Source organism: Panulirus ornatus, chromosome 1 (genome assembly GCF_036320965.1).
Source record: "Panulirus ornatus isolate Po-2019 chromosome 1, ASM3632096v1, whole genome shotgun sequence".
NCBI lineage: Eukaryota > Metazoa > Arthropoda > Malacostraca > Decapoda > Palinuridae > Panulirus > Panulirus ornatus.
In genome coordinates, this window is record NC_092224.1 from 22,183,984 (window position 1) to 22,209,316 (window position 25,333).

Genomic DNA, 25,333 nt, shown 5'->3' on the forward strand with positions numbered 1-25,333 from the left:
ATGGCTTTATCCCGTTCATGCTTTACACCCTCGTGAACGTTCAGGCTCCGGTCACTCAAACCATCTTTCACTTCATCCTTCCACCTCCAGTTCGGTCTACCCCTTCTTCTTGAGGCAGAGAGAAAAAAAAAAAGCTACCTGGTCGAAATGAGTGATAATTGACAGCCATCGCTGACCCTCACGATCCCCAAGGTGGTTAGTACCAGCAACATACCTCCTCTGAGAGATAGATAGAGAGAGAGAGAGAGAGAGAGAGAGAGAGAGAGAGAGAGAGAGAGAGAGAGAGAGAGAGAAACCTCAGTAGCTGCTCCATCCAAAACCAGTGCAGGAATTACAGCCGACAATGAAGACTGTGGTCTGAGCTGGTGTTGTGCTGCATTCACGTACACTCAGGGCATTATAACACCCTCTCCTGCAGTACACCCTCCCCCACAACACTGAAAACACCCCTCCTCCACAATGCTCACAACACCCCTCCTCCACAACACTGAAAACACCCCTCCCCAACACTGAAAACACCCCTCCTCCACAACACTGAAAACACCCCTCCTCCACAACACTGAAAACACCCCTCCTCCACAACACTGAAAACACCCCTCCTCCACAACACTGAAAATACCCCTCCCCCACAACACTGAAAACACCCCTCCTCCACAATGCCCACAACACCGCTCTCCCATAATACCCTCTACCCTTACAGTAAACCATCCGCCCCACTATACTGGCACGACCCTTTCATCATCATCAATAGAACACCATCATCAACTTTTTTATGAAACCAGGAAACGGGTTTATGGCTCAGAAAATGAATATCAGCTCATGTTTAGGAGAGAGAGAGAGAGAGAGAGAGAGAGAGAGAGAGAGAGAGAGAGAGAGAGAGAGAGAGAGAGAGAGAGAATGAAAGAGACAAAGGAACGATCAGAGGTAGGGAAAGGGGTAAAGAAAAGTATGATAAAAACAGCGATGAGAATAGAGATAAAGGCAGGGAGAGAGAGAGAAAGAGAGGAGATAAAAGCAGACGCAACGAGCTAGGAGGGAGAGGTGGCGTGAACCTCCCACACGTGTGGGTCTATAAGAACACGTGACATGCACGTCTGGCAGCTTAAACAAACAAGAAAAAGTAAATACTGAAATATGCAGAAGTGGTAGCTGGAGGCGGCACACTGGTGGTGCCAGCGACCTGCAGCATCAGTACTGATGGATGCAGTATTACCCTGAAGGCAGAGCATGGGTCGTCAGTGTCATGACAGGACTACGGTCCTGCAGTGTTCAGGGCCCAAGCGGGCGTTGGCACGGTAGGGAAACCGTTGAGGGATACGCAGTATCATTCTTAAAGACATGGCTCACACGACTGCCAACCATGCCTTGTACTCGTGCAACCCCCTGGGGCCTTACTGCCTCTTGAGAGACCCCGTGGCCCCACCCTGGTGTTCTTCACCCTCCATATGGCTCACCTTCCCCGTGAGAACTAGTGGTCACGACGGAATGGTTAACTCACCATATGGGAGAGTCTGGCCACCTTGGTATGGCTGACCCACCCTGTGGTAGTCAGTGGCTACCCTGGTATGACTGACCCTCCCTGTGGGAGAGTCACTGTCACCCTGGCATGGCTGACCCACTCCTCCACTCCCCTCATTGAAAACCAGCGTCATGCCTTACTGGTGCATCACACGCCCCAGGCTTTAACCTGTGTGTTTGTGTACTGTTGACCGCATCTATCTACCTCCACATCCGCGTTAATGACCCACCACCTCAATGCCTGCTGGCAGCTGGGCAGCAATGGCAAGCAGCGCTCCCCCGTGTGTTACCATGGCTTACCGCGATCCCGTGCAACTCCTGGACCATCAGCTGGTGATGGAGCCAGGGCTTACGTGAGGGTCGGCTGCCTCGTCCACACGGCACTAACCGACCCCCGTCCCCAGGGGAGTCTTACCAAGATATACAGATAAGGTGAGGTTGCTGGGGATAATTATCCGACCCTGTATCAATACCAGGGGCTGACGCATCAACACTAACACGAAGAGGGAGATCCATCATTACTAGCGAGCTGAGAGCATCAGACTTGATGGTTGCAGCACAAACACGAGTTATCAGGTTCAACGGTTGGAACATCACCGCGAACGAAGATGCGAGACCCATCGCCACCAACAGGTATAAGACATCAAAACATCAACGGGTGGGACATCACTACCGAATGGGTAGGACACCATAACTAACGGGAGAGACGTCATTTATCTCAGTGGACGAGGCATTACTGCAAACAGGTGGGTCAGTCTCGCTGACGGCTGCAGTATCAATACCAACGTACACAACACCACTTACCAACGTCTAATACACCACCATCATCAACTAGAACATTAGTACCAACGGCTTGGGGATTCGTCCTAGCGGGTCTTGGGGTACCATGGCTCTGGGATACCATAGTGATAGGGTACCAAAGTTCTGGGGTAGCATGACTCTGGGGTACCATGATGATGGGGTACCATGGTGATGGGGTACCATAGTGATAGGGTACCAAAGTTCTGGGGTAGCATGACTCTGGGGTACCATGGTGATGGGGTACCATGGTGATGGGGTACCATGGCTCTGGGATACCATAGTGATAGGGTACCAAAGTTCTGGGGTAGCATGACTCTGGGGTACCATGATGATGGGGGTACCATGGTGATGGGGTACCATAGTTCTGGGGTAACATGACTCTGGGGTACCATGGTGATGGCGTTACCATGAAGTGTCACAGACGTAACACGGGGAGGGAGGGTTGAGGGTCTACTCACCATGACTGCGGGGATGATGAAGACGACGCCAGGCCCCTTGTGGATGCCCACCGTCACCTGAGGGAAGTCGCCGCTGACGAAGCTGTAGCCGCCCTCGCCGTGATGGTCTGGGTCGGAGTACGCGTTCCCTCCTGCAGAAGGTACAGCACCCTTTTAGTACATGGCTGAGTCTTACTCTACACCTGGCTCAGGTCTTATTGTACACCTGATTTAGTATACCTGGGTTACCTCCTACTATACACCTGACTTAGTATACACCTGGGTAAGTCTACATGTGGCTAACACATATCACAGTCAATATTGTGATAGCTAGGGCTCAGAACATATCGAGTTTTGCACATACACACACACGCACACACACACACACGATGTAGGTATATACAAGAAAGGGTGTTGCCAGATTGCTAGTGGCTACACAGAGTGGGGAGTCATCTTCAGCAAGGCTGTATCAACCTCAACATGCGAGGAGCAGTACAGTCTCGTTGAGGACCGACTCCTTCTCCAAACGGATCCCTCACTTCTCTCATCCTACGTCGACTACAGCCCTAAAGTTGCAGGATTCCCCTACAAGGAGCCCTTAATGCTGCACAATCACGATATACATGATTCTGGACAATGACTTAGACAGAATAACTTTTAACCATATACGAACTTTAATGCATCACACAGCGTCCATATCACACAATACATCCGACTTAAGTCAGCATCATTTTGGAGTTATGACAACACTGACCACTTTAGTACACACGCATGTGGTCTGACGTGGTCCACAGGACATGGTAACAAGCCAGCCACGCAGGCAGGCAGGTGGGTGGCTGTATCACCGACCTGGTCTGCTATCAGCGTTCACATCAATTAGAATCATAACTCGTTATCAGCAGAGCAAGTTGAAATTTAAGGTCACTCCGAAAGGAAAAATTCAAAATTGGCCGGTCTATATTTACGTCACAGTGCATCACGATGTTCGTTCGCTTTTCGAACATCTTGTATTGGACACTCCTCCCTCATTCGAAACACCTCCTCTGTACATGAGGCCTGAGACACCCATGTTCCTACACTCCATTATTCATTTAACAGATCCATCCACCACAGTGCCCTTGGTCCCTAGCTACTGATCTACATTTCCCAATTCATTTCATGACATAACTTGAGTTCTGTTTACTTTCCACAATTATATACCTCCTCCATGAGTCTGGTCTACAATCAAACTTGAGGCATTTCATGGTATATTCTTTTTTCCAGTGGGTGGTGTATCGTATCCCACATTCTCAATTTCCATCATAGTATGAAAACAAGATCCAGTAATGATGGTATTCGTCTCTTTCATCCTAAGTGTGTTCATTTACATACTTCTACACACATTATTTCCTGTACACACTAAGGACTTGAGTCTCCACGGCCCTCTGTCAGCATAAGGCCCTAAATTCCTGAAATCCCCCTTTACTAACAACATAACCATAGCTCATATGAAGTGCTCGTATTGATGCTTCATGCACCATCTTGAGTGGTATGTGTGTGTGTGTGTGTGCACCACGCCTACAAAGGTGGGTGCCTGGTCCAGCACGAGAGAACATATCACTTCATAAACTACCAAAATAAACGTCCCACTATAACACTGCCGGCTTCATCTACGACAAAGTCAAGAGGAAATATGATGGTCGCTGCCCACCATTCACTTCTAACAGCTCTATTAACTCTGCAACCCTCCTGCTAAGATTTTTTAGCTGCGTCGTCAATTAAAAGGCGGAGAGAACGTTAATTGCTGCCATAATATAGAGGGTATCAGGATCAACCAGGCCACTGCGCCACACAAGGTTCCAAAGTGAAGGTCATGCTTCTCTGGGGGTAAGTTAATGTAAATACTAAATTACAGTTGATGATCACGACAGACGGACATCACCTAAAGTCGTGGTTTAAATCCAGCAGTAGGATCTTCGAGCACGACCATACGGGCCATGAGCACGACGGTACGTTCCAAGAGTACGAATGATACGACCATTAGGTTTAACAGCCCCGTTGTTTACCCGAAGGGTCATATATTTGTGGTCAGAGGGGCTGAAAAATTTATACTCTCATCCATTTATTTCCTCTCTCTCTCTCTCTCTCTCTCTCTCTCTCTCTCTCTCTCTCTCTCTCTCTCTCTCTCTCTACCCTTTTATATTCAAACAGTGTTCTATTCACATATTAGCCTGGGGTTCTATCACTCATGCCCGGACCTTTATCCACAATACTATATATTTCCTTCCCTCACAGAACATTTGGTATGCTTCAGTGTGGCAATACCATTTTCAATAACTTTAAACCACATGCCTTTCATCAGATGTCATCCCGACTTACATTCTTTTCACACCTTTATTCTCTCTCTTATCAACCTCCTTATTTCTAAGTTGCGGCATTTCTTCTGGTTTTACCTACCCCTCCTCCTCCCCTTATCGATCACCACTCACAAACACCCATCCCTCTCTCATCCTTCCTTCCTATCTTCTCCCCCTGCAGACCCATAATCAATCCAGATTCTCCCTTTGACTCAAATAAGATTAAAACATGTTTTGATCCCTAATGGTATGTTATCTCAGTCTAAATAAACATACAAACGTATATTCAATACTCAACTATACTGAACGAGTTATTCCAAATGTGTCCAGACTGCTCTTCATAACTACAGATGCTGTTCTTAAATCCGAGTCAGACAGTATCTTATTTCGTGGTCTGGATCAACAGATGTAGTTATATGTTCAATACTCAAATGTATTTCTAGTCTTTCCAGGCTGTATTTAATACCCAAATGTTTTCTCGTCTTTCCAGCTTGTACATTTATGTATTCTAGATAAGTATAACAAACGTCTCGTGTATTATTCCACTTGACAAATATCTATAGAATGTAATAAAAATAGGAATGTCTCAAATTCATTCTCTCATCTTTGCACGTCCCTCTTATTAAGGTACATCTAGCCGATTGTCACCACCATGCACTATATAAATACTCTTGAGCATCATAGGTACCTTCTCCCATGCTACCTAATGTGAACTTATATTTAAATCTGTCTGCTTTGTACTGATCTTTACTGCGCAATAATTGCCGTCATACGAGTAGAACAATCCTACTGTGTCTATATTTTGTTTCGTTAATAGAGAAGTCATACTCGTTAGTGTTCGTAAGGTCTTATCTACGTAACCTGAACAATTTCATTGTCAATTTGTTAATTTTGTAAACCTTAATTTCATTAACGTTACTATGACTTATTTGAATCATGTTTTGATTAGGAACGTTTACAATTATATCATTCATCATCGTCAAAATTGTTACAATACAGATTCTATTCCTTTAGATTTTACACAATTTATGGAAATCGTGTTTAATGTGAAAGCGTTTCTTATCACTTAACCCAAAAATTTGCTTCGTTTTGGAATCGAAGCTTTGTCGAAAAAAACTTTTTATCATTCAGTAGCTATTGCCTCTCTCTCTCTTCCTTCATAGTTACGTACCACATGACCATCTCATACTCATCTCAACGTCTCATCTACCGAATGATTAAACAGCCACCATGACATTACACAACCGCTCACACATATCACCACTCAACTCACACATGTACTACCTCCATTACGAAAGCCCTTAACAGCTTTCACAAGTCTACCATACACACCCACGGACGTCACCAATGCCTTCTATCTTGATCTACATCCATGTATGTGACGTATTCTTTCTCTCTTTCCTCCGGGACTCCTCTTTCACCACCTGTCCTCAGGCAAAACTCTGGTCTTCACACCATCTTTCCTTCCTAAACCAATATGTGGGTCTCCACGGACGAGGAGGAAGTCAGCGATCATTTTTGACACCAGTGATCACAATGCTACCAACGCCTAGCCCAACTATAAACACATTCATTACCCAGCAGTCCTTATAGTTTACAGTCTATTTACGAGTCTTTCCTGGCAATTGGCAGTTAAGGGATGATTCTCAAACTCTCACAAGTACCAGTCGACACAGACCTGAATTACAAAGCAAATTTTTTAACAGTGCTTAATTATTAACATCGACTCTTAGATAATTACGAGACTGTACACAACTGAGACAACAATGACTGTACGATTACAGTCAGATATCATGATTCCAGTGAGACACTAACTGACGCTGTGGCTTCAAAGTTAAGGTTGGCGTTAAGGATCCATTGGAATCAGTGTCCCTGTTACTTCTACCGCTACCGTTTCTCCTTTTGTTTTTCCTCCCGTTCCTTCTGCTTCTGCTTTTAACTGTTATTGGTAACACAGCTACACCTACTTGTTCCTGCTGTCGTACATCTCCCTTTAATATCAGTTTTTTTTTCTCTACGTTCTTACCATCCGTTCCGGCGTTCTACCCTTGGTGTGCTTGTTACTTGCACAACTGTTGTGACTCAAGCCTCTCTCTCTCTCTCTCTCTCTCTCTCTCTCTCTGTTCTCTCTCTGTTACACCTGCTCTTTTCAAATATTGTTATTCCCACGACTGCAATTCCCCCTTTATTTCTGTTGATATTCTGCTGCGTCTCCTGTGCTCTTGTCCCTGGTCCAGCTGCACCATTTGACAAATCCTTATGATACAGCTGTTCCTTGTGCCCCCTCCAGCTGGTGGTGGACACTTCAGCTAACACCAGATCTGTTGCTGCTGCTACTTCGACTGGCACTGTAAACTACGTACTCCGTCATTACTGCAGTGTTTCTGCTTCTGTTGTCATTGTCGTTTATTTTTCTTAACTATCGTTACTCCTACTACTACTACAACTACCACCACCACTACTACTTACACTATTACTACTATCACTGTTATTACAGCCCCAGTTACTGTCACTGCTAATGGATTGAATCTCTAGATGATGCAAAAAGCATTAACACTTTAAGCTCTCGCTTCGCGTCTCTTGTTATTTCAATTCGCTAGTTTCTGTTGTCGTTGCTGCATCTGCTAATGTTTACCAATTCTGCCGTTCCTAGGATTGTGCTGTTACCCTCCTGCTGCAGCACTGCCTGTTTCTGGTGTGCTCTTGGTATTATCATTATTGAGTCCCGGGGGATAACGCATCAGCCGATGCTTTCAGTGTTGTTGCTCCTATTACTGATGGTGATAAAAAGGGGGATGGACCCTACCTAGTGACCCATCCAGGGTGGTGTACGTCTGTGTGTTTCCTATATAATTACTTATGTGTCCAGATGGGGGAAGGAGATTCAAACTCCTGGGATCCGATCTTTTAATGTTACACAACTAACACATATTTCGCATTGATCCGATGCTATCTGTATTCATTTGTTTGTAGATAAGGCTGATCAACTCTTAAGGTTGACAAGATGCTTCTTCACGTTCCTCCTGACAGTTCTCTTGCCTAACGTTTTGTTCGGTCTTCATGCGGTGAAGTTTCGGAACACTGTTGTGTGTTGGGATCATCGCTGCTCCACAACTATAATGGGTGGCTACCATGCTTCCCCCTCACCCTGCTTTCTTCAGGTAAGAGCAGATCAATGGATTTCTTCTTCTTCTCTCTAGCTTGGGGCAACTATAAGGCTGCCTGACACTCGCTGTAGCTTCCTTCTCTTACATCAGGTACGATTTTAGGTGTTTGATGTGGACAATGATCAGCGTATAGTTGATTGTTCCAATATTTACTCACTGGTCTTCTTGTAACAATGTAAAACACTCTCGAAGTCCTTCCCGAAATAATATTCCTGTAACTCTTTGCAAGAAGGTGTCCTGAACCCGGTGTCATTTCATCGTGTTGTTGTCATTTCTCTGCAATTACTCGCGATGCACTTCATAGGGCAGCTACCAGACCAATGTTAAGAGCCTACGTACGTCTCTTTGTAGGTACCGTAGGCCAGCATATCTCCTATTTCTCTCATTGAAGTCAACGGCAAACCTAATCAGGTAAGATTCAAGAACTTCGGTCCAGACATTTACTCACGTCAAGAATCCCAGTGGATCCGATGCTTAGCACTGTAGAAAACTACTACCTGCATTTACCCAGTGTGGAAAAGCAGATCTAACATGTACCTCTTTCTCCTTTCCCTTTAGGTAATCTAAGTAAGGAGCCCCACAATGCTCCCACCCTTCTTACGCTCACTTGGAGATCTTAGATTAATTCTTACTAGCTTCCTGACAGAGGTGTCTAATACCATCTGGCAGCCCAGTAATGCATACGTAGTTCACCAATCCATATATATATATATATATATATATATATATATATATATATATATATATATATATATATATATATATGCTTTTTTCTTTTTCGAACTGAATGCTCACTCTTGACATAAGGGTCCAGAAGATTGGCAATATATGGCCTCTTCCCACCGAAGAGGCCATATATAAGGCGTTTCTTACTGCGGAAGTCTCTTCTCGAGATGTGTTCCATCTTCTCCCTTCCAATCTAATCTTGTTCTTGTGGTCATAGACCGTATCTTTATAAGTGTACTAGTCTATACTCTTGACGACTATCTTTCTTGAATACTGGTTAGCTGTCTTCTCTTCCACTCAAGTGGTACCGACGCCTATTCCAGCGAGTTCTTCCATCAACAAGTCAAATGACCCATGAAGTGTTTTGCCTTACTTCCCTAGGGCTGTGGGGAGAGATATCATCAGGGCCAAATGCCCTATATCGATGCGGACTCTTAGATTATTTACTTATATCGTTTCACGATTTCAATGCTCTACATTCTCTCTCCCTCATCCCATCTAGCTATTAAGGGTAACGCATCTACGACTTTGAATACATTCTGAACATTGCATTCAGCTTCTCATACACAGCCCTCGGTTTCAAAACCATTCCCTCAAAGGCTCTACTTTAAATACTTGTTTTCACTGGCAATTTGCTTCTGAAAAATTTGCGAAACATTTTATAGTGAATATTTACCTCGTCCATATCTGTGTTTTTCCGTTGTTGTTCTTGTAATTCCTCTACTCTTCTCATTTCGCTTTGATCAATCGTTTATGTCTATGTCTTCAAACGTGGCCGGGCATCTGTCCACCTATTTTCTCATTACATCTCACAAGAGCAGTTGCATCGCTTCCACACTCTGCAGTCTCTCATCCTTGTGGCATCCTAGCCTCCCAGGTTATGGTCCTTAGGACCTAAACTCAATCAGCTCTGTAAAGTCTCCTCCCTATGCATTATCATGTCTTCAAAAACCATGTGCTATGAACTGAGAACTTAATTCACGAAGCCATGGCAGAAATTTGAGACGAATGTTTCTGCATCTGTATTTATAGTTGAGGATACAATGCACGTCCTGAATTCAGTCCCATTGCCAAGACTGGGAGTCGTTTTGCAACATAATGAAGTAACAGATAAAGACACACTATCAGCAGTATGTGGTTAGAGAGTAAATATAACGGTAGGTCCATTAAGTTTATCTGCGGACAATGAAGGAGACGAAAAATGAGTTAAACCATTGGCTGCTTTTTTCCAAGAAAGTCTCTTGCTACGAGAAATGTTCCAGAGTAATTAAAATTTACGTGTCAGCGTGACAGCGATATCAAAAGAAATATAATAAATCACTTCCCAGGAATCATCGTCCAATTAGTTTAACGTCTATCGTTGTTCGGTTAATGGAAACCATCATCCGGGATAACACTGTACACCATGTAGAGGACCACTACTTAACGATTCTCAGCACGTTTCTCGACGATATCGCTCCCACTTGACCAATCTACTTGAAATAATCCATATGTATGATGAAGGAAAAACACGTAAAGTCATCTATTTAGATTTTGAGTGAGAAAAAAAAAACATTTAATAATCTTCCCCATCAAAGGGTACTAACAACAGTTAAGCCATATAGTACGCACAGGGTTGTACTTCAATGGTAAGGAGACTGCTTGACGGCCGGAAAACAAAAAAATAGTAGTAAAGCCTCTGACTGGTTAGACGTGACAAGTGGTGCTCCACAGGGATCAGTCTTGGAACCGGTTCTGTTTCTGATATGTATTAGTAAGATTTGATAATGTGCTTCACTGTAAAGTATCTACATCCGCGGATGATACCAAGACAGGAAGTATGATGATGAGCGTCTACAGCTTCAAACTGACACAAACAGATGAACTGGGGTAACAGCCGGCAACTGAATTCTTTGGATAAGTGCAAAGTTTTACGTATCGGTAATGAAAATGAAAAGGCAATACACAAAATGTGAATTCTGTTCAGTCAGAACAGTTCAATGAAGAAAAGGACCTGGAGTGTAATAATCTCTGGTGACCTAAAGCCAAGGAAGCAGTGCACAGAGAAGGTAAAAAGGGTGAACAAAATCCTAGGAATTATAAGGACTTTCGAATTTAAGTCTCGGGATATTATCCTCACTCTTTACAACTCACTGATGCGTCCCTATCAGGAATACTGTGCTCGGGTTTGGTCACAGAATGGAGAAGAATACAGAGGCGAGCTGCCAAGATGATGCCCGACCTGAGAAACTAACCCTATGATAGCCGACTACTTGAACTGAATTCATTTAGCTTAGAAAAGAGAAGGTCGAGTGGTGACCCAATAGAGACATTCAAAATCATCAAAGCTTCCATAATCTCGATCTAATGAGCTACTTAAGGATAGACTCGTGTGATATCACTCGTAGTAACTGATACAAACTCGTTGGCAAAAGTGTTATCTCGAATGAGGCGAGAGCAGTTCCATGAATACTTTTAAGCATAGTTTTGATGTTTCGCTTCAAATCCACGACTGACAATACTTGCACCTCCTTATCTACTACATAAGTTTACATGTTTCATGTCTTTCTACTTCTACCACAACTGTCCACGAGTTTCTGTTCCCCACCACTATCACAAACAGCTTCGTTCAGGCCTAACGGGTCAACTGCTACTTGAATTCAGTCGTCACGTCATCGTTTTTTTTTTCCGGGAACAGGAGGGGCCGTAGCTCCCTTACCCTACTCTATATATCTTCCCCCACTCCTGTCTACATACTCCCGCACCCTCGTACATAATCACCCACCATTTCCCTACACTTTCTCCCTCCCCTTTACCCCAGCCCTCCCTACCTATCCCCCTACCCATTCCTACACTTCCCCTACCCCTCTCCAAAAACCTTCCCCCACATCTTCCCTTACCCACCCCCCTCCCCACTCACATCCGCTCCCTCGCCTCCCTACAGAAGCGTACAGCGACACACGGTCATTTTATTCCGAACGTGGAGCCTCGGGAGGTGGGGTCCGTCACAAGGCTTCTTTCCTCGGTAATTGATTTTCCAGGAGGGTGGTTGGTCGTCAGGAGGAGCTTCCCTCGCAATGCTTGTCGAGCTGTGTCAGACTGAATGGGGAAAAACCTGGTCTGTGGTGCCCGGAACAGGCCAGCATCACCGGTGGGTTTTATGTTACGAGGGTCTGGCTGGCTGGAGGTGGGTCCTGGGGTACGTGTGTGTAATTGGTCTAGAGAGAGAGGGGGTTTCTACACTCGTGGGGATCAGTTTCTTGGACTTTACCTTACCTGGTTCTTAACCTTGGGGAAATGTTGCTTAGAATGAGAGAGAGTTCATCGCTTGCTTTATCCCAGTCGTGTACCACCGTGATACTCAAGAATTGTACTTCTTCACAACCTCTCTAACAAGATTATTTCTTAGCATTCTGCAATGCCCTTTGCTCTGTAGCGGCATTTGACGAAGACCTGTTCACTGTCGACGTCACCAGAGATGAAGTTGTGATCTGGTCATCTCATACCCTTCCCTCCTGGGTAAATAAACAGCCATCTGTAGCTCAACTTCGTGGATCATTTCTCTTTAGTTCCGTTACCAACAGCAGCCGCGAGAGAACCTAATGGCCTGTTGCCAATTGATTTGCTTTCTATTGTCCTCCGGACCTTCTTATATTTAACGTTTGTGGTTCTTACAGTGCGATGACAACGACATTGATATCATACTCTAGTCCAGGTCTCATAAACTGCGTGAATAATCCGCCGAATATTTTCTTACTGACGTCCATAGATGCTATTCCAATATTTACCAGTACATAGCTCGTCTCCTTGATAATTCTCCCGATATGCAACTCCAGCAAACAGATCCATGGACAGAACAGAACCAACATCTCTCTCAAACACGGATTCCTGTTCTTTTTTGCCGGTATGTTACGGTGTCGAGGCTTTTTTCTGTGACAATATCCCATCCTCATGACTCTGCATTGGTTCGGCATGAAAATAATCAACTAAGCATCGAATCGACTCTGGAGTCTGTCTTGGTTGCCTTGGAACCTAATGCAATCCACGTCATTCTTACCGATGTCGCAAAATGACTACAAACCAACACGATATCATCTTTACTGAATTAAAAATGGAAAATCTAGAGGAAAAACACTGATATCTCACTGAACAAGATGTGATACTGCATTTACAAATCAAAGATTCAATAACGTTTAAGCACAGCCTATAAACATGAAACTATGATCATCATAAATGCCCTCTTAAAGAACACGATTCTCTAATGATATCTGATCAATTTCCTAAAATACAAAAATCTTAAGACTAACTGATTTCTTAGAATTATCTGTGGCGTCAATTAGAAAATATAATATCTTTTTTTTGAAACTACCTTCACTTCCTACATCTCAGTACATTTTTTTATTCGTGCGCCTCCACTAAGTCTTTCTCCTTCGACGACGTCGATAGAGAGGTCGAATAGACTTTCCTGTATGTGTTCGACAGTCCATCAGGTCGAACACGTACACTGCATCATCCACTTCCTTTGCAACTCTAACCATGGCTCAGTTGTTTTCAGGTCCCACCAGGTGTTCCCCCTCAGTGTTCCACCAGGTCCCTCTAAGTCCCACCAGGTCCAGGTACCTCCAGGAACTTACCTGTATAGCCGCCGCCACCGCCGCCAGCCAGACAGCCACCACCGCCACCACCGAAGCCGCCGTAGGTGCTCCAGGAGTTGCTGTTCTCCCCGCAGGGCCGGCCACCCAGGCCACCGTTGACGAGCGACAAGCCCTCTTGGTCATTCTTGTGGTTGCCCTTCCAGCCGCCGCCAGGACCTGCAGGAGGAGGAGGAGGAGGCCATCTCCGTCAGCAGTGCTGCTCTACCTGCCCTACGTTGACTTCAACTCTGCCATACACACATTGGCTTTAACGTTGCTCATATCTACCAGCCATACATACTTAAGCTTCACCATTCGTCCTCAACGTTCTTAGCATTTACCGTTCATCACATATACTGGATTGATAATTGGCTTCACTCTTTATGTACATCTATCTGGCAAACATACATTGACTTCAACTCCATTAGCAGTCATGGGTAATGTGCTACAACAGCAGCTCTCAGAGTTCATGTACGACAAATCGAGGACCATCTGTGTGTGTGTGTGTGTGTGTGTGTGTGTGTGTGTGTGTGTGTGTGTGTGTGTGTGTGTGCGTGTGTGTATGGGTTCAGAGGGACAACTTTCATGTCTACTTCCTTCGTTGGGAGAGAAAATATTTTCCACGCCCGGTGAATTGGTTCCCTGAGGCAAATCTTTGAAAACAAAATGATAAACTCCGATAAACTATAACCCACAAGATTCGGGTCAAAGGCCAGGCCATTATGCCTGAAGATCGAACCGTCGTGTTCAAGGGTCGTATCGTCGTGTTCAAAGGTCGTACCGTCGTGCTCAAGGGTCGTACCGTCGTGCACAGTGGGTCGGGTTACACTCCCAGCAACCATCCTCAAAACCAGGCTGCAACACCATCATGCACACTGGATTTTGACTTGTCCGTGTACCCGTGAAGCTAAACAAGAGGAACACATGAGCACAAAATAGTTAGCACAGCTGCCGAATAAGTCCCGTCAATTTTCAACTTAGATTCCGACAATATATGAAGGGGAACCACATCATACCCATTCGTCAGAGCCATTCTTGTTCATGTGACTGTGTTAAGAGCCGTAGAGAGAAAGGGAGTAGAGTCATACTCCACCTACAGACGAGGAAAGAGAGTAGCGAGGCGAGAGACTGACTACACGTCCCTTTCCTATACACAGGACGAATACGAGAAAACATTCGGCCGAGAACAAGCGAATGAGACGGAATTCTGAAAGGATACGGCATTTGCTACAGAGGCACTAGACAGAAAAAAGAGAATGGATGTTAAGAGAAAGTGAGGGAGGTGGTGCACAGGTCCGTGAAGGCAAGACCTGGGGAAGCTTGTGTGTGCTGAGGTGGTAAGAGGGAGGAGGGTCAGAGAGGGGATAGAGAGGATCTAGGAAGCTTAAGCTCAAGTGTGTCTGGAAATAGTGGGTGAACTGTGGGGGAGTTCCAGGCTGAGGTTACTGCCACCTGCAACAGTCATCTCTCTCTCTCTCTCTCTCTCTCTCGATGATGATGATGATGATGAGCCTTCTCGCCTGAAATATATATGTGGAAAGGGAGCTGTGGTTTCGGTGCATTATACACGACAGCTAGAGACTGAGTGTGGACGAATGTGACCTTTTGTTGTCTTTTCGTAGCGCTACATCGCGCGCATGCGGGGGGGAGGGGGGTTGTCATTTCATGTGTGGCGGGGTGGCGACGGGAATGAATAAAGGCAGCAAGTATGAATTATGTACATGTGTGTATATGTATATGTCTGTGTATGTATATATATGTATACGTTGAAATGTATAGGTATGTATATGTGCGTGTGTGGACGTGTATGTATATACATGTGTATGTGGGTGGGTTGGGCCATTCTTTCGTCTGTTTCCTTGCGCTACCTCGCTAACGCGGGAGACAGCGACAAAGTATAATGATAACGAGAATGAATATTATATATATATATATATATATATATATATATATATATATACTGGTGTAACGTGGGAGCAGGTCTTCTCTAATGCAAATAAACTTGAATACGACAACATATTTAGGGTCATTAATCTCTATTATGTTCTCTAATTTTCTCAATATTGCTCTACCATTAGGTGGGTGTTCAAACACTAGTCGTACGTAATTTTGGACAAGCGGTGTTTGAGCACCCTCCTAATGGTAGAATAACACTGAGAAAATTTGAGAGAGAATATAAAAGACGACTAACAACTCTAAACATGCTGTATTTAAGTCAAAGTGCATATATATATATATATATATATATATATATATATATATATATATATATATATATGGAGAGAGAGAGAGAGAGAGAGAGAGAGAGAGAGAGAGAGAGAGAGAGAGAGAGAAGCGAGCAGAATTCCAGGTTGGTTGGCTGAATCAACATCTGCACAACTAGGCTCCGTAATGGCTCCCATCCGTATAAATCGGGTCAATTAACGCTATACAAGACTTACTATACCCGGAGAGAGAGAGAGAGAGAGAGAGAGAGAGAGAGAGAGAGAGAGAGAGAGAGAGAGAGAGAGAGAGAGAGAGAGAGAGAGACTCGAAACTGTATCGAAGCCGAGGAACCATAACCAGACACTTCCTCTCCCTCCTCGCTCAACTTTTCTTGTTAAGTTGCAGAGTTTCGGGAAGGCCTGGAAGACAATATTTTCTCAACGCCTTAAGTGATCCTTTGTGAACCCCTTTGAAAAGATGACTAGATACCTTTCGCCTTAGGAAGAAAGAGAGGGTGAGTTTGATCACTTTTTCGGGGGAGGGGAATTTTCTGACGTGAGGAGTGGTGTGTGTGTGTGTGTGTGTGTGCCATGGTGATGTGCACTGTGGGATCTGTGTGGTATACTGATGTGGTGTGTTGTGTTTGTGTGTATAATAGGTTGAGGTTATATTATGATATGCCTTCTATGTTAATCTGCAGTGTGTGACGAATGCAGTGTGTTAGTGAGGATATTAAGATGTGTCCAATATGTTAATTGAGGAGATTCAGACGTGTCCAATATGTTAATGAAGTTTCAGATGTGTCCAATATGTTAATGAAGTTTCAGATGTGCCCAATATGTTAATGCGGAGATTTGGATATGTACAATATGCTGAAGTTTCAGAAGTGTCCAATATGTTTAATGAAGTTTCAGATGTGTCCAATATGTTAATGAAGTTTCAGATGTGTCCAGTATGTTAATGCGGAGATTTGGATACGTCCAGTATGTTGACGTGGGGAATCTAATCCGTCTAGTATGTTGTTGTAGGGAGTGTGATCTGTCCAGCATGATGATGTGAGGACTGTGTTCTGACCAGCATATTGGTGTGGAAGGTAATATGTGCTTTGTATGTTGATGACGTGAAAGGTAATTTGCATTCAGTAGGTTGATAACAACATGGTTTTCAAAATCAAATGGTGAAGTGAAGTCGTCTTTGTCATGTTGATGTGAAGCTCAAGATGCGTTCATTATGACACGGCTTGTAAGATGTGTTTGATAGGTTGTGGTGAAGAACACTCTAATTTCTGCTGTGATAATGTGAGCAACTAGATATCTATAGTACGTTAATGTGTAGAATTAAATGTATCTGGTTATGCTGGAGTGTGATACATGATGCGAATCATGGTAGAGAACGATATGAGACCATCATGGTAACATGGAGGGGAAACTTGTGTCTACTAAGATGATGGCGTGTCAATATATTCATTGCATGTTGTGTCAAGCGTATGCTGTGTTCTGGTGGGGGTATGTTAATGTAAACTATATGTTGTGTCTACTATGTTGATGTCAAGTGTGTTTGACATATTTTTTTTTTTTTAATTTTCCAAAAGAAGGAAGAGAGAACGAGGCCAGGTGAGGATATTCCCTCAGAGGCCCAGTCCTCTGTTCTTAACGCTACCTTGCTAACGCGGGAAATGGCGAATAGTATGAAAGAAGACACACACACACACACACATAATATATATATATATATATATATATATATATATATATATATATATATATATATATATATATACAGTACCACAAACGCTCTACCACACCACAGACACCATGCACTACCACAAACGCTCAACCACACCACAGACACCATGTAGCACCAAAAACACTACCACACCACAGACGCCATGCACTACCACAAACGCACGAGCGGCACCTGAATACAAATGCTGAGGACATGAACAAGAGGCGACACTCTGCTGAATTTTCTTTCATGCAACACTTGACACACCACTCAGCCACTGCAGCCAACACCTGACTGATACTATCAGGGAACTACTCTCAGAGAGAGAGAGAGAGAGAGAGAGAGAGAGAGAGAGAGAGAGAGAGAGAGAGAGAGAGAGAGAGAGAGAGAACCGGTTATGATGTACGCACGTACAGCCACGAGGGCGCATTACAGATATGAACAGACACGATAACAGACTGCTCAAGACCTGGTATGTGACAAGGTAAGATATATCAATCACTTTATGCGATTTCCTCCACAGGTTTATATAAACATTTCAGATGACGTACCATCCCTAAAGGTCTCTCTCTCTCTCTCTCTCTCTCTCTCTTTCTGGCCTACGAGTGGGCGAGAGGCACGGAAAGACGCAGAAAGTTATGCAGCAAACTTCAGTAATGGCGTGACCCTAAAGGGTCAGGTCAAATGCCAGGTCATCACACCAGCGGGTCATACCGTCGCACTGCTTCTGGAAACTGGGAGGCCGGGGTGGGGTCAGGTCAATCACTCTGGTGTGGGTAGCAGGATGGCTTATCCATCAGGGACAGCTTGGAGTTCTCTATCTCTCTCTCTCTCTCTCTCTCTCTCTTCTCTCTCTCTCTCTCTCTCTCTTTCTGGCCTACGAGTGGGCGAGAGAGGCACGGAATTGGAAACTGGGAGGCCGGGGTGGGGTCAGGTCAATCACTCTGGTGTGGGTAGCAGGATGGCTTGAATGCTAGCAATGGCCATCATGACAGCTTGGAGTCGAACCATTCGGTGCAACTCAGGTTAACAGCTAAATGTTCAATGTTAAGTGTGGTCAACTGAGAGCCTGAGGTCAAAACGTGTAGTGTGATGAGTTGGCAGTTGGTCAAACAAACGTTTGACAGCGGATGTCCTTCGTGGTCAGCTGAGCAGTTCGAGGTCAAATGTCCTCTGTGGTTAGCTGAACAACTTGAGGTCAAATGTCCTTCGTGGTCAGACGTCCTCTGTTATCAGGTGACGAGCGCGCGGTCAAACGTCCTCTGGGGTCAGCTGAAACAGCTGGATCTGGTAAAACTTTCAGTCGCTTTGAGTAAACAACGCGATAAGGTCAGTCGGTCACCAAGACACTGAAAAGTGGAAAAGGTCACTCAGGTCACACTGCCGGTCTCGAGGTAGGGCAGCCGCCTCTCTCTCTGTCTCTCTCTCTCTCTCTCTCTCTCTCTCTCTCTCTCTCTCTCTCTCCCGTCCTATAAAGCCGACACCGTGACACCACGTCGACAGTGAGAGACATCATCAGCTTGTACGAGGTCATCATAGTCACGTGACGGTGACGTCACGTTACACCACCAAACCAACGTGACAAACCCACCTACCGGATGAGAGGCAGTTCCACTTGGGGAAAATTTTCAAAGGAAATAAAGGAAAATATCTATCATCCTTTTCACAAATGAACGATCTCAATAGCTGCTTTAATAATCACAACCTCAATCGATAATAACTTCAATCATAATTATGATAAATAATTCTTACATTATTCTAAAGCAGATGAAGATTATAACCATGAAATGTGTGACAACGCTGAGGATGTGAGGACATAAAGACGTTCATTTCATGAGGAGGATCAGAGAGAATCCCTCATCTTTTGAAAAACTTTTCCAAGTCTCAGATCTAGAAAGAATCATGAGGCGCACGGCCTGAATTATTTCCTGGTAAATAGATTTTTTTTCTTTCCCTCGCGAGGGCGGGTACTTCATGTGCTCCATGCCTCCAATAGATCATGGAGGGTATAAAGAGGAGTGGCTGACACACACACACATACACATCACACACACACACACACACACATATCAAAGTCTACCACCACAGACATGACTTACGCAAACAGCTACTGGCTCACCTCCCATGCCTCATATGGAAAGACGACGGTGACGTACGTACACACACACACACACACACACACACCCTAATAACTAACAAGACCGCAATTCCCTTCAGGTTGTACAGTTTAACCACCTCTTCAGTGTCACCCCGGGACTGAGCCGGAGGGAGGCATCAATACCCACCAACCAACGATTCCAACTCCCATCCCTACTACACTCTTCCTCGCATCTCGACGCTTGGGAATTCCTGCGATTGAATTCGAGAAACACGTATACACCCTCTCATCTCCACCTGCCCGGTCAGATAGCATCCTTCTCCACCATACAAGAGGGACTAGTACGACAGGTGAAGAAGAGGGTAGTCAATGTCATACGCAGTCCCTCTTCCACGAGGTATCCAGACCGGGTCAACACAGTGGTCCTCCCGAGTCTCTCCAACCACCACTTGGACCTCAGCCACTAACTAGTTCAGGCGGAAGACACTACTGCACCACCCTCGCCACCACGACTCTCTGCTACTATAGATCCCTCGGCCCTTAGTTACAGTCAGGCACCTCAACCGCATTAGACTCATAGAAGCTCAAGCTAAGTGATGCTAGGACCACCCTCGTGAACTATATAACAGACACTTCGTACTTATGTTACGACTCTGTTCAGCACTTTCTTTTCATAGCTACAACCCCTGTTTATTGTCGCATGTATCATCTCAGCATATGTTTGGTCTATGGCTCCAATATATATATATATATATATATATATATATATATATATATATATATATATATATATACACAAGGTATACATGCACTAACATACATCGATATAACACACTATTATCCTTGGAAATTAAACTGGAAATAGACACATTTAAAAACATTTTTTTGTCACATAAAAATGATACCAACTAGAGATAATACGAGCGAGCGTCACCCGCCTGCAGTATTGCCACACTGCTATATATAACTCCAGGGGCTGGAGGTTAGTATTATAAAGTGCCATAGCCTCCCACACACTCCCACTCTACATCATAATCTCTCTTTACTTTTCTGCACCAAGAGTCTCTTCTGATTATACGAAGCTCCTGCGACCGGCCGGGACCACGTGACTTATTGCGATGCTGTGTGTGTGTGTGTGTGTGTGTGTGTGTGTGTGTGTGTGTGCAGAAGGTGCTGAACATGTTATTTCAATGTGCTTTGTTAGTGTTCTATTTATTGGGGATATGGGGGTCTGTGAGTAAGGGTTACCGAGGTGTTTTACTTGGGGGTTGGTTGTTAAGTTATAATTACTTGGGAGTGGGTTGTTAGTTATAATTACTCGGGGGTTGGTTGTTGGTAATATATACTTTGGGACTGGTTGTTAGTTACAGAGTTGTTACGGGTGGGAGGAGTCTCTTACTGATACATAGCATCAAGTGCTGAGCATTTTGAGGTGGGACTGAACTAGGAGGATCTTCGTTTCGCTGTGAAGGTGGCATGTGTCAGTCAGGCGAAAAAAGTGAATGTTCTGAAGGTGCTATATTGCATGGTTTACTGCTTAGTTCTATTTGTCTTTTTGCGGGAGTGGAAGACCGGCTAGGTGAGGCACGATTTAAAGTGGAGCAGATGAATTGTCTGTATAGGATGGTGAGGGATTCTTTTCCTCGTCCAAATCTGGTGTCAGTCAGTGTTCTGAGGACATCTATCTTGTGTGTGTTGCTCTTGTGTTGATGTTCCTGGTGTGGAGAGCGAGTGTATCATGTGTGTGCCATACGTGACGGCGAGAATGGTTGGTGTTTTGCCAAGTGGGAGAGACTGTCCATTGAAGGTGAGTGGAGGGTGTGAGCTGTGGATTTATGTTTATCTGGGGATAAAAGAGTCACTCAACTTTTCTGTGGAGACGCAGACATTTTTCTCCGAGTGAGCCATTATTCCAATTGCGAAACGCAGCGCTGCGTGTGTGTGTATATATATATATATATATATATATATATATATATATATATATATATATATATATATATATATATATATATATTTTTTTTTTTTTTTTTTCATACTATTCGCCATTTCCCGCGATAGCGAGGTAGCGTTAAGAACAGAGGACTGGGCCTTTGAGGGAATATCCTCACCTGGCCCTCTTCACTGTTCCTTCTTTTGGAAAAAAAAAAAAAAAAAAAAAACGAGAGGGGAGGATTTCCAGCCCCCCGCTCCCTTCCCTTTTAGTCGCCTTCTACGACACGCAGGGAATACGTGGGAAGTATTCTTTCTCCCCTATCCCCAGGGAATTTATAAAAACCCCAAGGTTTCACCCAGAACGCCTTGATGCTCTTCTTGTTAAGTTGTTCACCAAACACAGAAAAGAGCGGCGGTGGGCTACCAATCCATTGGGTCCTTAGACCTCCCCAGCAACGGGTCGCGGCGACCTACTACGAGGCGAAATGCGCCCGTCCGCAGCACACCGCTGGAAGGGACGCCCAACTAGTAGTACTAGTTGGGTCGCACCGTGACATCCTCCAACGGCGGCCAACCGACGGGCTGAATCCCCTCACTTCGACCTTCGAGCCTCCACCCGCTATATATATATATATATATATATATATATATATATATATATATATATATATATATATATATATATATATTCATCATTATTTTGCTTTGTCGCTGTCTCCCGCGTTAGCGAGGTAGTGCAAGGAAACAGACGAAAGAATGGCCCAACCCAACCACATACACATGTATATACATACACGACCACACACGCAAAAATACATACCTATACATCTCAACGTATACATATATATATACACACACACACAGACATATACATATATACACATGTACATAATTCATCCTGTCTACCTTTACTCATTCCCATCGCTATATATATATATATATATATATATATATATATATATATATATATATATATACACACATAAATTTTTTTCATTCATGGGAAATTAGTGTGTGTAGCGCTAACTCAACCTTTTAATCTCTGGTTGTGGCATATATCGTTGACAGCGGTGGGGTAGCGCCAGGTGGACCCCGGGTCTGACAAATTAATAATTCTGTTTTGCAAAAAGTTAATATTTTTGTCCCCCGCAAATGTGGACATGGAAGGCTGATGCTGGAGCGTACCAGTGCTGCAAGGTTCCCCACGTGTGTGTGTGTGTGTGTGTGTGTGTGTGTATGCGTGTGTGGCGAGACTGGGAATCTACAAGAGACAGAGAGCGATCATGACATCAGGTCTTCATGACACCGTGTTCATGATAAAAGTTCATGGGAAGCCTCATTTAACTTCAGCTATGCCATACCCCACCTTAATGTTGCTCTACGCCCGATACTTTCATGATCTTAAGCTTTTAAAGGATACAGTTTTATAGATGAATAAATAAAGAAAATTCTAAATTGTTATCTGTACAAGGTTCACACACACACACAGATAAATAGATATATCAATCATTTTCTGAAGGTAACTAATTCGCGCCAAGCTAACTCATCCCAATTATAACAGCCATTGTAGTTTTTACCAAATGTTTGTAAACTTACAAATACACAAACTGCTTATTTATGAGGAATAAAACATCACACTCGGCAGCTTTTCTATACAACTCCGGCAAATGTGAACTGCTGGCGAACAATGACGGCGGGCATGTTTCAGTCTGTTGCGAGTGTAAACCTTAAGATAGCAGTCTTGGTGAATGATATCTTGCTCTCATGGAAGTTATCTCGTGAATGATATCTTGCTCTCCTGAAAGATATCTCGCGTTGTGTTGGCATAATTTTCAACCTGTCTGAACCCGTTCTTGTAAGCCACTTTGGAATGTCTCAAACTCTGGTGTACATATTGCAGTGCGCTATTTCTTGTTTGTTTGTTTGCTGGGGAAGGCTTATCCAGTTACGACTATGTTACTGACATATCTCTTCCTAAGCGATTCTTTATTCATTTCTACGCATATGGCAATTACTTTGATAAAAGAATATGACCTGGTGAAACCGTGTGTTAAGAGGCAAGACAAAAATGCAGAGGAAGATGTTATGTGTATGAGCAGGAAATAGAAAGCTACTGAAGGAACTGAGGAGCTTTTACTGCGAGAGTATGGTATGTGTGGAGTTAGGAGGGGAGGAAGGCGAGTGGTTCCCAGCGAAGGTGGAGGGTCTACGTCAGGCATGTGTGATATTACAACGGCTGTCTAGCCAGTTCGTGAAGATGGAGTTATGGGATGTTAAAGAACTTCTGGGAGCAAGGGGTAGGTCTTCAACATGCTGAAGTGTAACTGGGAGAGGGAAGGCATTGGGAGGTGAAGCATTTCCTGTTTGCAGATGACACGGCTCTAGTGGTAGAGAAACTCTAGAAGCTAGTGAAGTGTTCAAGAATATTGTGTGAAGATAAAGTTGAAAGAAAGTGTACATAAAAGTAAGAATAAGAGTGCATCAGGAAGGTGGGACAGGATGGTCTGAGTGTAAGATTAAATGAGAACGACTTGGAGGAAATGGACCGTATTCCCAGGTACACCTGGGAATACTGCTTATGAGACGAGCATATAACAAGAGACCTGATGGTGAATGACGAGGTTGTCTGCACTCATAATACGAGTTAATGAGGAAAAACCAAGGGAGCAAAACATGAGGGGGGGGGGGGATATGGGGAGAGGGGAATTTTGAGGTACTGCGGCCTCATCATTCAAGAGAACGAAAGGCAAGTAGTGGATAGAATGATCTGGGGCGATATGGTATACCAGGGGTGACGTGCTGTCAGTTGGCTTATCAAGGACAAATAAGTGAGAGGATGGAAGAGGGGTCTATGGACCCAGATGCGTCGAGAATCGTGTGTAGGGAAAGGTTAATGTCTGTAAGGGCAGAGATGAGTATGTCTGAAAGTAGAAGAGTTGCGAAAGCGTTGCATGAATACGAGTCTTGGGCTCTGAATACGAAAGAAAGGAAGAAGTTAGATATGCTGGATATGAAATGATTGAAGGCTATATGCGGCGTGGGATGGGTTGATCGTGTCAGACAGGGGTGTGGTAGTGCGCCTGGATGAGCTGAAATGCGTCGTTCAGCATCCTGTTATTCATAATTCAGAAGCTTTCACGTCTGTTATTCAGAGTTCAGAAGCGTTCTGACTGGCTGTCCACAGTCCACAAAAAATGCCCGAGAACTTTCTCTTCCACAGACTCTTTACAAACCGAGACTTCCAGGTCTTCAAACTAGCTTAAAGAGATGCGTCTTGCCTAACGTTGGTCGAAAAAATCAGGAGTTAATGAGAGGCAAGTAACACTGGGGAATGTGGTACTGCTATGGAACAGAGCCACTGGGTCTTCCATGACAGCAACAGTGTCCTTACGGCCTAGCCACTACGACCTTATCGTCTCAGTGTACCTGATGTGGGACATCGCTGGGAATGACATCTGGCAACGATGGCAATGATGTGGTCAGACCTGTTGCTACGGCCACTGTTGGGTGTGCTCGCTACAACATTCTCTACTGTTACGACAACTGACGATTACTTTGATAAACTCTGGTGATGGAATGATGTCGCCTGTTGTTACAATACACCCTGTGTACTGTGTACAACTTGTCAATTGTATTTACAATATCCCTTGGTGTCATGCAGCTGTCAACTGTACTCACAACATACCATGGTGTCATGCAACTGTCAACTGTGCTAATAACACACCTAGTGTTATGTCACTGTCAGCTGTTCTTACAACCCACCTGAGTGTTA

At 44.2% G+C, this 25,333-nt stretch overlaps 1 protein-coding gene across 2 annotated transcripts in view; it reads right to left on the reverse strand.

Annotated features, from left to right (window-relative positions):
- The window catches only part of LOC139763053 (tyrosine-protein kinase receptor-like), a 1,458,433-nt gene that overhangs the window by 259,363 nt on the left and 1,173,737 nt on the right, over positions 1 to 25,333 (reverse strand). For both annotated transcript variants that reach the window (XM_071688765.1, XM_071688676.1), the window contains exons 18-19: positions 13,599 to 13,775; positions 2,778 to 2,908 (exon numbers count right to left, since the gene is read on the reverse strand). In XM_071688765.1, coding sequence (XP_071544866.1) covers positions 2,778 to 2,908; positions 13,599 to 13,775 — 308 coding nt within the window. The remainder of the gene's footprint in view (positions 1 to 2,777; positions 2,909 to 13,598; positions 13,776 to 25,333) is intronic.